This window comes from Myripristis murdjan, chromosome 24 (assembly GCF_902150065.1).
Source record: "Myripristis murdjan chromosome 24, fMyrMur1.1, whole genome shotgun sequence".
Taxonomy (NCBI): domain Eukaryota; kingdom Metazoa; phylum Chordata; class Actinopteri; order Holocentriformes; family Holocentridae; genus Myripristis; species Myripristis murdjan.
Genome location: NC_044003.1, coordinates 12772972 through 12787672, shown reverse-complemented (window position 1 = coordinate 12787672; position 14701 = coordinate 12772972). Strand labels below are relative to the sequence as shown.

General features: G+C 42.8%; 1 protein-coding gene across 2 annotated transcripts in view; it reads right to left on the bottom strand.

Moving 5' to 3' along the window:
* The window catches only part of stxbp5a (syntaxin binding protein 5a (tomosyn)), a 107590-nt gene that overhangs the window by 58312 nt on the left and 34577 nt on the right, over positions 1–14701 (bottom strand). For both annotated transcript variants that reach the window (XM_030047314.1, XM_030047313.1), the window contains 2 exons: positions 6472–6553; positions 3583–3683 (listed from right to left, as the gene is read on the bottom strand). In XM_030047314.1, the coding sequence (XP_029903174.1) occupies positions 3583–3683; positions 6472–6553 (183 nt within the window). The remainder of the gene's footprint in view (positions 1–3582; positions 3684–6471; positions 6554–14701) is intronic.

Here is a 14701-nt window from a genome sequence, read left to right as displayed (position 1 = left end):
TGTCATTGTGATAATCGCACTATGCCATGATTCACTATGACTCACTTATAAGGGCTTCCTCCTTACTCATCATAGACATGATTTATTAAAACTTCTCTCAGCAATGTTAGATCAATTAAAATTGTTAAATTAACAAACATAGGCCTATAGTTACTGTTTGTCATTTCTAATATGCTGTTGCCAGTGTTTGGTGAATCTCCCTTGACCCCATGTGTTGTATATAATAGAAATGTACAATATTAAGTATGCTATTCTGTGATAATGTATTCCATGTTGGAGTTATGCTCTGTTTCCACTCTGCACCAAAAACAAGTGATACCAATTACGGAAGCTGTGAAATTTTATGATGTGATATTGACACAGAAACAAATCACCCTATTAAAAAAAAAAATCTCTTGGTTTTCTGATGTTTTTATGGCATAGTTGAAATGTGAAGGTTTGATTCGGCTTGTCCCTGGCTGGTGTGTTTTTGTTTAGTCTACTGTGGTCCGTTAGGGTGCTGTTGTGACAGTTCTTGTTGGATGATGGTCCCTTTTGTTGACAGAGGAAATGGCTGCCTTCTCCTCACCAGCCTGACAAGTTGAAGCCACGCTTTAAAAAACAGTCAGAGAGGGAAAAAGGAACAATGGTAGATGGAAAGAAGGAGGAGGGACGGAGCGTGGCAGTGGGTGACCGAAGACTTTTATAGATGTTACAGATCTGTCTGTTTCAATCCTGCGATGTGTCTGTCCTAAAAAGCCCTCTACTCCGTTTCTTCCCCTCAGTAACCTTTTGCAACTTCAGAGATCAACACTTTGAATCACGGGCCGCTAGTAACCACCTTGACATCCACACCCTGTCATGTTGTTTCACATTTGCTCACTATATCGCAAAGCCACGATACAGATAACAACAAAGTATCTGCATTTTATTCAACTAAATAGGAACAAGATGAGAGGAAATTGTTTGTTTGTTCCTTATGAGCCGGAGGATATTTTAGGAGCCGAGGAGACAGCAGAACAGAAGAAATAAGATGGGCACAGCAAAAACCCTGTTGGCCTTATAAGCTTTGGAAACTGGACTTGAGGGCAGCTATGATAATGCCAGCTGTGGAGTACGGCAGTGTTACCCCTTGTTCAAAAAGGACAGGGAATGAACTGCACGGCATTGACTACAAAACATGGCCTGCTTCCTCTTGGTGGCCGTATTAATAGCTTGGAGAGAACACACAGGCTGTGGAGCAGAGCTGAGCTCTCCACTCCTGGACCTACATCAATAGTTTTGCCGTTGAATCTATTATCTCCGCGCTGCACAGATTTCACAGAGATACAAAGCAAAAACACACAGGCGCTGGTCATTCTTGCATCATATTACCACAGACGATCAGCCGACAACTGTTAACCATGTTTGCTGTTGAGGTTGATGTTGCTATTGATTAATACATGTGCACTCATGTAATTTTTAAAAGCTAGAGAGCCACTGCGGGATGATAAACATCTGCTTTCGAAAAATGAACATGGGGCCTGCTATTGAATTTCCACTACAATAATTAAAATTCAATGTTAATATCTGGGCTACAGAAAGAGAGAGAGGGAGAGAGACAGCTAGATAGATAGAAAAATATAGGGAGCTACATGACCATCAGCTTTGTTTTTAAAGAAAGATAAGCGCATGAGTATAATGTAAGTGCAGTCTATTTAAAGGAACATTTCACCTCCTTGTACACATATGCTATAATGCACTGTACATTGCTCAAGCGGGGCAGATGAATGGTGTGTTCACTGGTTGGACCATCCCAGCTGTGACTCATGCGTGTAACTCCCGCTGTCTCCTGCTGTCCTGCTTGGCCTTGGCCTCGCTGTATCCGTGCAAAAGCGATGAAAATGCCAACCCCGTTCTTCACACACTTGAACATCTCGGCACATAGCATTTATTTAAAGTTTATTGTCTTAATGTATTTACTTTTTGATATTCTGCGGAGTGAGTTCCAGCTGGCATGTGCATACACACAGCGGAGCGAATTGTATTATGCAAGACAGCAAAGCCCTCAGGTAAAACTGTTGTAAGGGGCAAGGCAGTCAGACTGATGTCTAATGCGAGATTGGTTAGTGAGGCTGTCTGGCTCATGAGGCTTAAGTATTTGCATTTTCTTATTATGTATGGATGAGGACTGAAACCTTGCATTCTCCTCTACATTCCTCAGTGAGCTTTGAGAAGGGAGTGAGGAGTGGGAGGCGTCCTCTTTATTCCACTTCTCAAGCTGCCCCCTCGTTACCTGTTCCTTTTTCTCCTTCCCTTTTCACCTTCTTCCTTCTCATCCTCAAATTCCTCACTCTTCTTCCTCATCAGCCTTGATCTCCACTTGCTCCCACGGCTCTCATTTCACGTTCTCGTCCTTCTCCCCTCCCAATGGCTTCAGTGACTTTGCGGCATCTCCTCTGCATCTTGGTGTTTCTTGAGATGCAGCGGCTCCGCTCCTCTCCGCTGCCATGTCTTGAGGAAGTTGCAGTGGATGGCAGCGCTTGCTAAATGTCACAGGCGGTCAACCGCCTTTGCAAGAACACATCCCGCCCTAAAAACTGCTGCTGGCCACCTGTCCATCACATCAGACATCAGTGATGTTTCAAATCATCGGCTCTGACGGTTAACCCCTTCCCACTTTCCACAGTGATAGATCACCAGCTGACAATGGATAATCCCTCTGTCCATGATTGGAGGACACAGTGGACACCACCCTCCTTGCGATGAGGTGATAATGCATTATGGGCAACTAGATACATTTAATTTACTAATGGCACAAAAAGTGTGATTTCTCTGATATTGAGCAAAACAATAGGATATTTTAAAATAGCTGGCGTCATTCACCAATACACCATCTGTCTCGACTTCTCTGGATTTCAGCCTCATTGTTGACGACACGTTATTTTACGATGGAGGAGTGAATTTGTGGCTCTTTTAATACTGAATCAAGTTTAAATTTCACACGCCATCCTCCATCTCAAAGTGAGTTTATGTGAGAGTGTATGTGTTAAGTGTGTTTGCATTTGGCTGTCTGTGTTTGTGTTGTGTATGTCACAGCTTGCTGGCGTGTGACACTCAGGTGTTTGGGTAGTTTCACACCTGTGCCCCAGTGATGACACTGCACCAAAGAGGGTTAAGTGAACCAAATAATGTGTTTTGGGTTAGAGTCCAAGAAAGAGGGAAAGAGAGGGGGGATGATGCATGGGAGGAAAGAACCGAGATAGGAGAAGGGCTGAGAGAATCCAGGCTATCTGTCACCTCTTTTGCCCTGCGTGCAGTCTTGCAGGCACACACACACACACACACACACATACACATTTGCCAAATGAAATGTTGTCTGTTTGCATGCGGAACGGCAGTCAGCGAAAACTAACACTTCACCCAGCCAGCAAACTGTAATATTGCTACTGCACATGAGACCACAGTTCATGTTGCACCATTATGAGTGTGTGTGCGTGTGTGTGTGTGTGTTTGTGTGTAGTGGTGGTGGTGAAGAGGAGGGGGAGGGGGGTTGTGGGAGTGCTCACAGCGACAGGCAGATTCAACTCAGCTGATGGTCGACGGCTTGTGTGTGCCACTTACCTCTCTCTGCTGAACTTGAGGGAGTGGAGGATGGCTGGTCTCTTTTGCCTCAGGTTCCACAGGTGGACACTGTCATCAGCCAGAGCGCTCACCAGCGCTCCCTGTCACACAACAGGGCACATTACAGTTTACATTCAAGGGTTAAAGGGACAGTTCCCGTTTATTGAAAAAAGACGGTATGACTTACTTGCCAATTGTGATACTCTATCAGTAACATGGATGATATGACACCCATGACCTCTTGGAAGAAAGTCACTTTTTCTGGAGCTTAAAGGAATAGTTTGGATTTATTGAGACAGTGCAGTGATACTGAATATTATCCCCAGAGCCGATTTTTTGAAACTCGATGTTACTGTATAAAATGACCTCTTGTGACCTCAAGGATAATCACATGAAACCTTACAAACACCGACAAGAGACCAAGGACATTTAGAGGATGTATGGTTTTCTCGGTATACTAAAAATGAAGGAGGGCTTCTTTCCATAACATAACGCTCAAAGTCCATTCACAGATTCTCATGGAAATATCCAGATGACAAAAGTTTTGAACAACAAAACATGAATTTTTCTGTGGTGTTCCTCAAGGTCTTGGTGTCCTAATGTGGAATTTGGAGTGATTCTTGAGCATTTTTATTAATTCTCTAGTGGTCGAAAATGACTACATTTTGCACCAAATCTGTGTCACAAATGTTATTAACCAAACAGTTTATGACACATGTGGCTATGGGAATAGCTATCATACACTTCCATCATAATGTTTCCATAGACTCAGCAGTAAATAGAAAATACTAATAATAAATCTGCTTCATATATCATGATGGGGATTAGACAGGATTAGGTGCAATAGACTTCAGTGTTAAAATTCCACTATAAAAATTATTTCAAGACTTAATCACAGTCACAGCTGGAAATCATCTCAGCAGCTGCAATGAAATGTTTCCTATGGCTGAGTTATGTTTTCTTAACATCGTTTTATTGCTTTAGAGTGAATGCAAAACAATCCACAGAGCAGCCATTCACCTACATTCATTTTATATCATGAAAACTGCAACAGTTAAACGTATTGAAAGTCTTTCAATAAGGGCTTTTAAATTATCACTGTCTTTTCATTCACTCCCCTTGAAATAGTCTTTTTATAGCAGAGTTTTAACACTGAATTCAATCACCTAATCACCTTCACGACAAAATATGGCATCAAGGTGAATATGGCGAATAGGCACTGGAATACATTATTGTTGTTGTATCTCTTGATGGTTAAAGACCTATGTCAGAGAGAGGTACAGAAAAAAGTGATTTTCTTCTAACTGAACATGGTCACTGAAATACAAAGATGCATCTGTGCGCGCACACACACACACACAAACACACACACACATATCTACAGACTGTCGATATTCTGTATGAACATAAGATACACACACCATACAGGGCTGAATTCACTGGAACCTGAGGCTGATTTCAAAGCAGGCAGCTCTCTCCCAGGTAGCAATGATGATTCATAAGATATGGGCGTGTGTGTGTGTGTGTGTGTGTGTGTGTGTGTGTGTGTGCATGTAGGAGGCGGTAAAAATCTTTTCCATCTCCCTAAGGATTTGTTTGAGCTACTGAGTCACATTCACAGACACACATACACACACACATACACAGACAGACAGATAGAGAGACACATACACACACACGCACGCACACACACACACACACAAGGCTAGGCATGCTGCTTTTTGCATACTGTGACGCAGATTACATTCAATTATTAGATATTATTAGTCATTTCCATAAAGGAGAGGATATGAAGGAGATGTTTTGGATTCTGCAGAGGCAGATTCTCCCGTCGAGAAATCAACACCAGCCAGATGAACGCTTTTAAATCTTCACTGTGGCTGGTAAATTTGTCCGTGCTGCCTGTTTGTTTGGACAGTGTTTAATTGTTCTAAAATACAATTTGGCATGTAAATTAGTCGGTGGCATTGGACTTCAAATCAACCAGCCACAGCCAGCTACAAGTCAGTTTACTGCCCTACTTAGCATGACTGCATTCAGACAGGCCTGCCTATTCTAGATGAGCAATAGCTCACTGAGGCTCAGCTTAGTTGTTGCTTGTCACATCTGTGACTTTCGCCAGAGGGGCGTAAACAATTGTAAGCTGTACGATGAGGCTCCCATGCAACGTGTTGTTACAGTGTTTTCTGAGGTGGACGGCCTGAAATCTCTCTGCTGAGTGTCAGCTCATAAATGAGTCTCTCCTTAGTAAGGATGTGTAAAGGTCATGCATTTAAGTTCTGCATTTAAAATAGTTTGCAGCATGGGTAGGACTAAGAATGAATAAGTTTCTTAGCATTTTAATAATAATAATAATAATAATAAAAAATTAACCACCTTCTACTTAAATTAGGAGAAATGTCTTTCTTTAAAATAGCTTTATGCACCTTGAAACATTGGTGGGATTAGGTATCATCACAAACAATAAGACAGTACAGATTATATGAATGTCAGAGGGAAAAAAAAACAAGTCTACTCAAATACCCAGTCGTTGACTAAATAGCCTACAATTCAACTATTCTGGTCCTTGCTTAACACCAAAGTTTAGAAGATGCTATGTGTAAAACTGTCAGTAACTATTTTTTGTGTGTTTTAAGGGTCAAATGCCAAGAACAGGGTTTAGCGTTCATGTAGTACCAGCCACAATGATACCACTAAGTGTTATTAAATAATATATAGCCCAATTTGTACCCACAGAGGATAATCAATATCATTTTCTTAGTTTCAATACTCGGGTACAGGTTTAGGTTTGTAGGCCAGTGCTGGTCTTGGTAAATATAAAGACCTTGCTGGAGTATTTAAGCAGCGTACTCACTGTTTTATCCACTCTTCATGTTATGCATAACCTACCTCGTTGATGAGGAACTGAAGCTGGATGACGGCCGCTCCACTCTCATGCTGACAGTAACACTCCACACCTGGGCGACCAAACCTGATAGGCTCTCTGTCAAGGAACGTACTGCCGAGGAAATGCATCACTAAATCAAGACAGTATCCAACCTTAATTGTGTGTGTATGTACGAGCGTGTGTTTGCGTGTCCAGGTGTGTACGCATATGTCTGAGGCATATGCACATATTTTTTGTTGTGATTCTCCGTCAGCCCAGTAGAAGAGCCTCAGGGTGTGAAGGTAATTTGCTCCTCACCACACCAAAGGTCATGACATCAGCCCCCTGGTCGCAGGGAAAACGGACTCTCCACGGTGACCTTTCTCTGGTCTACCGGCAAAGCTTGAATTCATTGCCTACAGCCACTAAAGTCCTCATTTTGCATGCCTCCACCCTTTTACACTCGCTCCAGACCTCACAAATATATTCCTCCCTTAAAAATAAGAAACATATATTAATTCACCACCTCAGGATGCGTCCAACACTTACATACCACAATGGTCAACGGTGAGGCCGGAGGCGCCCACTGCATGCTCCAAAACTGCAAAAATTAACAGCACCTAAGAAAATATTAAGCACCATTAAGCATGACCTGTCAAGTCATACATGCGCTCCTTATTTAATTTGCTAATGAGCACGATAAAGGAGCATATGCTTCCTAGGAAGAGGCACTTCGTAACCCTGTACCAAACAAAAGCAACGCTGGATAGATGCATGTTCCAGGAATTTGGAAACAGTGGACCCAAGTTGTCGAGGTGATTTCGGCTATGCAGAAAAGGTGACGAGGTGGAGAGAAAGGAAATGTGTCCTGACAGCAGATAGAGGAACAATTCTGAGCCGTTTGAGATGAATAAATATACAGTGTCAATACAAACAAAAACAGTTGAACATCGGCAATGCTGCAGAGAAGGAATAAAATGATAACAGGCCGGGGGCTGAGAAGGAGACAGGGAAAGAAAGAGAGAGAGAGAGGGAGAGGGAGAGAGAGAGAGAGAGAGAGAGAGATTCACATACATAGAAAATGAATCAGCAGAGTAGAGGTGATATTATGAAAGCAGAGGGGAAAATAACAGCAGGAAGCGCGGAAAAAGAGAGAGAATGCAGTTAGAGATAGACAACTCCGATAAAATATGCAGAAAATAGAGAAAACGGGCAGAGAGGGGCGGAAGAACGAGAGGCTGAAAAAGAGAGAAAAATGGAGTGGGCAAGAGACAGACAGAGAATAACGAGCATCCCTTTCCTAGGGAGTTTGAATGGGTGAGCTTACTGATTATATCCATTCATTTTAGCCATGATTCTCATGACGGGGGTAGGGGGTGGCAGTTTTTCATAGGAACACACATAAAGGTGTAACACCCTTGGGACGGCACTATCACTCATCATTTGTGCACGTGTGTGCGAGTGTGTGTTTTCGCGCACATGGCCACCAAAATAGCCTGCAGAGCTATCGAGCTAAATCACAGCTTGAGCAGCTACAGCTACATACAAAATGATGCAGAATGCTTCAGAAGCTCCAGGGCTTCGCAAAGATCATTCATACACCTACACACACACACACACACACACACGGGGGGATGGTGCAACAGACAGAGACATTCAGAGTGCAAAAAGGAGAGAAAGCCCCGCTGTGCAGTGTTATGCAGGATGGTTTGGTCCAGGGACAGTGCAGCACATGTAACTCTGAGTGACTTAATTGAAAACTCTTCCCTAAGGTTGCCTGGCAACCAAATCTTCCAGGGCCTGAGAAAGAAAGAGGAAAGGATTTAAGGTTGTGCTTTTTAAACTGCTCGCTTTGGCTTCTCTGTAAAGAGGCAGCCATCCCAAAAGCACATTATCATAAAGCACACATGCAAGTACACGTAGACGGCATCATTAAGAAAAAAAAGGGGGTTCCTGCAAAATAAATTCAAACCATCAAAGTGGAAAACACTGGTTATTGCACACGTCCTTTTAGCGACTATTGCCTAAACAATTATCATAAAAATGCAGCTGCTTGTATTGTTTAAACAACAGGAGAAGACTGAGTTGAAAAGCAAAAAGTGCTTTGCAAACGCCGTGGACTGAATTCCACCAGAACTAACTTGGTTTTAAGTCTGCCTCATTGTACATACAGCAACTCCTTGGAGTACGCCTCAGAAAAATGGACTTCCACGTCAAAAGTAATAATATGTGACATTTTCTCATACATATATGTCTGTTCTGCAATTCTCTTTCAATGAGTGAAACAATCAGCTACAGACACACAGCCCAAGTAATTCAACCTGTGCCCAGTGCAGGAAAGCTTTTACATTTGCTGTTGGACGCACCTGACATCAGGTCGATGTGCTAAAATATGTTTCCCCAGAAATATCTTTCCCTTGTCGGTATGTCTTTATCTCAATTTCATGCCAGTGAAGACAATAACCAAGTCATTAAAGTTTTTGTAGACTGGTTTCATATGGCTTGCTTTTGAAAGGATAAAGCAACATTTAAAAAAAAAAAAAAAAAGACAAGATTAAAGAAAGTGGCCTAAAAAAAGTAACTGGCCTAGTTGCCTCATAATGAACGAGATCACATGTAGGATCTTATTAACTCAAACCAGAAGCATCCACTGATCCCACAAGAAATTGTCAGACGAGTATAAATGTCAACTATTAAACACATTGCACCACAATTATTTGATTACTGGATACAAATTTTGACACAACAATGAAGAAAAAATCCTGTGGTGCGCAGATCATGATGGCCTTCACATTTCTGACAGAAGTAGCAACAGTTTGATCTGGGTAGTTAGCGTGAACTGTGATAGCCACTGCGGTTGAACAGACAAAGAAAAAACCCACAACCCCCGTAACTCATATTATCGACAGAGACTGCAAGAAAAAGACATCACAGAACTGTCCACACGCGGTCTGCTTGCCAAGTGATTCATGGGAGGTGCAGAAACACCACAGCAATGATCGATTAACACCAGAGATGACACTGCAGTGATAATTAAAAGAACAAGATTCTCGCATATAACCACCTGGGGGGGAAAAAAAGGATGGCCATTCCTAACAACACAGATAAAATGGATATCCAAAAAATCAAATGTTCCTAGACATTTCAGTTGCTGTCTTTTGCAGTATTTTATCAACCATAACCCAAAGTGTTTCAACCCCCCGATCCACTTGGGATGGACTCAGTAGGATATGTGTCACAACTGCTGACGAGAGCATTCCTCCTCATCTTATTTTAACCAAGCGAGCTCTGATTTCACAGAGCTTTCTCGGCGCCACACTGAAAGTGGACTGACTGACCACAGGCTGAGATACAGTGGGAGCGAGACAGGGAGAAGGGAGGAGAGGGAAAGACAGAAAGAGGGAGCAGAAAGTGGGTCATCCTCACGTCTTGTCAAGTCCAATAAAACTTTCCCGAGCTATTTCGGGACTCAAAGTTGACTGATATTCGTTTTAATACTGTGTCTGATATATTTGTTTTTTTCCACAGGCGCCACAGGCAACAGTTATGACAAACAAAGGTGAGTCACTGGACAGCAGGCAAAGTTGTCAGAGGGGCCTTGCCTTGGTACACTGGGATGTTATCCAGGAATAGCACTGGTCTTTGTCAGTGTAATTGAACAGGGGCATGATGAACCAGTATTTCACATGAGGGAATGGTCGGCTTGCTGCTTGTCAGCCTGCCTCACAGTCACGCATCCGTGTGCGCGTGTGACTGTGTGACTGTGTGTGTGCGTGTGTGTGTGTGTGTGTGTGTGTGAAAAACACGGTGAATATAAAGGAAAAAGGACAGTGAAAGAGAGCAGATCTTGAGAAAAACTAAAAGCCCCAGAAACAGACCGAGACAGAGAGAGGAACAGAGACGAGAGGCTAAAATGAGCTTACAAGAACCTAATAACAAAAACCGGGGAGATGAGAAATGATAGACAAGAAACAGAAAATGAAGGGGGGTGGGCAGTGAAACGTAGGACTGAGGCATAGATATCATTGAGGACGAGCGAGACACTGAAAGTAAAAGAGGAAGACAGAGAGAGAGATGATTAATGGAGGATAAAGAACCGGAGGAATAAGGGAGCTGCATTGAGAGAAAGCACCAGAAAGAGCGAGCCTGCAAGCATTGAGTTGCTATGACGTTGGGCCTGGAGTGACGTCAAACATAGCCAGTCATACATCACCCTGCCAGGGAGGGGGCGGGGCCAGGGGACGCAGTCTGCTCTGCACTGGACCCAGAGACAGCGATGGAGGGAGGAAACTGGGGAGACAGAACCAGGGGGAAGGAGGGAGAGGGCGTGCCAGATAATAAGGGGAGGGGGGGGGGCGACGACAGTTGAGCACGGTGAAAATACTAGCGAAAAGACTAAGAGATAACGAGGGTGGGGACAGAGAGGAAAAAAAGAGGACAGACCAGAGAGGGATGAACCGTGATATGAGAAAGCCAGAGGGAGAGATGAAGAAGATATTGAGGAGGGAGCGGAGAAAGGGGTTTGACCAAAAATGAGAAAAGACAGAAATGACTGCAAGTAAAACAGGCCTTTTCACTGCCTGCCATGACAATGCCTTCACAGCAATAAACCAAGCCAACAACATCCAGTACTCGATAAGCCTGGACAAACAACAATCATAGAAGGACCGTGCCCACATCCACAACCAAATCAGAATTTGTCTCGCTAGGGATTCCAAGTGTTAGTGAGTTGGAGATGTTACTCTACACTACGGTACGTATCTAAAATGCTGTAGCCCACCTCAGTCTCGAGCTTGTGCTCCATGGCACTCTCTTCCTTTGTGTCAAATGGAAAAGAAATGTTCACCTAAAAGACAAGAAAAAGATATTTTCCCACATTCCCCTCGTGTAATCTATCCCTCCAGATAGTTTCTGTGTGATTTGGCAACCTTCCCTCTCTCCAGGAGCCACAATACAGTGGGGCTGGATGGGTATTATATGTGGAAAAACTCAACACTAAAATCAATGGTAACCTCATGGTTAACGTTACGGAATATTGATGCTATGTAACGAAACGACAAATGTTACAAAATGTTAACCCTGCGTAATGTAACGGGAAACAAACAAAGGACTCAGGAATCGCATCCAATGTCCTATGGGAAAGTCGTGCTGATTGACCGATCCGCCACCCCAACTTCCTCCTAACCCGGACTTTCTCACTCTTTGTATTACCTCACGGCACATGGTGCAAAGACAAAGCAAACTTCTAATTGAAATCCATTACTTTGAAAGTCGTGCCGTCCCCCAAAAAAGGACAATTTCTGTCCAGCACCACAAATCTTGTTGATTAAGTTCTATGACTGTTGCACAAAATCCCGTGTGACTGGACTGATCGATCAGCCCCCAACGAATATGAATTAGAGGCAGATGGATACAGTTTGCCTGTGTTCTTCAGTAGGAAACAGTTCCTATAAATATGAAACCAAAAAGCCTGCAAAACTAGCGGCATCCCTGTTAATTTCAAGCTGTGGTCAAGCCATGCCCTGTAGCCAGCTATTACCAAGCACTTCCTTCAGCCTCCTTGAGTCAGGCCGCTCAGCGCTCTACCTGGATTCTCATCTCCTTGGTCCCCAATGGAGGAATGACCTTCCCGTTATAACCTGAAATCCCATTTCCTCAAGAAAAACTTTCAAAAATCACACAGCACTTCTCAACCTGCACAGCTCCTGTTTTGTTACAAAAAATAATAATAATAATAAAATAAAAGATGGGCCCAAAAAAGAATAGCTGTTACATGGGTAACAACCGATGGAGATCCAAAGAAACTAATAAACCACTTTTTCCTTGGTTCTCATTTCTTCTTTCTTCTTCTTCTTCTTTCTTTATCATAAAGTTTTAAACAAAGGGCCCTTTTTAAGGGATAGTTCACAATTTTTGACAGAAGCTGGAATGAGTTACTATAGGGCAACTATAATGCACATATTTTTCTTTTTTTTATTTCTTATAATTTAATTCTTCTGTTGAGAATTTGAGCAACTGCAACTTTGCAACTACAATTTCCCCTTGAGGACCAATAAAGTATTTCTAATTCTGACCTATAAGTTCAAAATGTAAATGTAAAAATGTATGATATAATCTGTATGATTGAATAGGCAGAGTGTGCCTCCTCCAGGCATGGTAGCACAAGCCTCCATGTCCACCAGGGACCTCTCTTTACAATGCTGACATTGTTTTCTTGTTTGAGATGGAAGAGAGGGCAGAAGGTTTGTTTTTTTTTTTTTTTTTTTTTTTTGCTGAACAGCACACTGGTCAGTAAAATGTGAAAGCTCCTCAACTTTAGCAAAAAAAAAAAAAAAGTGCTTTAAACTGGTTTCCAGCTGTCACATAGCAACAACAGGAACAAAGACCTCCAAGGAGCTGTTACACACTGCTTGCTAAAAAGCAAGGTGCTCTCTGGACAATGGTTCTCACCCTTTGATCTTTACAGATCTACACAGTAGCTCCATGGGAGCAATGAGTTATTTATGTTAATTTGTTTTTCTTTCCACACCACCCGCCTGAGCATTCAGGCAGCACCAAATATATCATGGAGAAGGAGTGGAGGCAGGGGGGTAAGGCTACGAGACACATAGTCCCTCATGAATATCAAAGTCACACATGCAAAACAGACACAGGTATATTGCCATGCAATTTCACAGAGATGCGAGCAAATCTGTAAACACACACATATAATCCACAAACCCCCATACGCAAATGCACACACCAGGCAAAACCTAGAGTACAGCAAACTGGTGATTCATTTGTTTAACACAGTCCTTGTATAAATAATCTCCCTTGACACATTTGATTTATTATGCAGGCAAACAATTAAACTGCGATGGGACCGCTGAATATTTGTCGCTGCCTCAGCTCCCGCGCTCTCATCTTGGAAGGCATTACGATAAACATACAGACTCATACACACATATACATACTAGAGCGCCTACATCTATTATAGCCCGTGGCCCTGAGATCCATCTAGGTGACACTCTTGACAGTGGCCATTTGCTGAGGTGCACAGTTCAACATTGCGGTAATCCACATTCACCTGAAAAATGACGTGTGCTGCAAGAGGTTTTTCTAGCGGGAGGTGAGTGCAGCGATACTGTGAAATGATGATGGTTCTTACGGCATCCATGAGTACAGAGTATGTGATGACTACTGAAGATATACAGGCTGTCTCAAATGCAAGGAAGCCGCCTATACAGATGGCACTTCTGGGTTGTAAGTAAACAGAGGTTTAGGATCAGCTTCCTTTAAGATACCTGTTTTTGGCAACTTCAACTGAGGTAGAAGAATTTGATGATGGTTCTGAAAATTAAGATACTTGATATTTTCAATGCATTTTATGTCATCAAATCGTTTTAGTCCATTCAGCTGTTTCTGGAATAGAGCTACTAATTGTCACTTTACAAGAGGGTTAATTACCAAGGCACTCTGCACAAGTCACGTAGCATCTCCTAGTTAGTTAACCTATATTCATGTAAACATTTGGACAAACTAGATAACTAACTAAATGCTGTACCGAGATGACAAAGAACTTCCTTGCAACACAGCTACATATTTGAAATAACAGGTCTTGATCTTACTGACACTGTGCAGTGAGAGACAAGAGCAGTTAAACCACAGATACTTGGAAGTGTACACTGCAGAAAAACAAAAGATTTCATGCAAAACTAAACCAGTCCCTGTAATGATCTTGATATTGTGGCTTTTTTCAGTCCCCCTCATTGATCAGCGAAAACAACTGAACCAAAATACAGAGGCACAAAACGTTACACTGCCAATTACTGTAGAATCCAAACCCCTAGTAAGAGACGAGGTGCATGGATTGGTCTGGGTGTGAGCCAGCACAGGAGGGGCAGGCATCATGGTGATGCGCAGTAAAAATTGTAGCCCCTCTGCTGCAGGGGAAAATGTGGGTTGGTGGTTCCTGGAGCACGGCCAGATATGCCCAGTAGTAGAGTGTTAATAACCCCAGCCATCAGCTAATTTTAGCAGGTCTACTCCGCACTCAGCTACTGTACAGCCACTCTGAGGCAAATAACTGAAAAGAAATGAGAGAGCATGGAGGGAGGGAGGGAGAGGGAACAAAAGAAAAGGAGGGAAAGCACTGAAAGAGGGAAGGAGTGATAGAAGGACAGAGGGTGGGAGAAGGGAAGGAGGCGGGGAGGGATAGAAGCAAAGAGGAAGGCAGGCAGCGGGTAAACTATTGGGGGGAAAAAAGGCGAATCA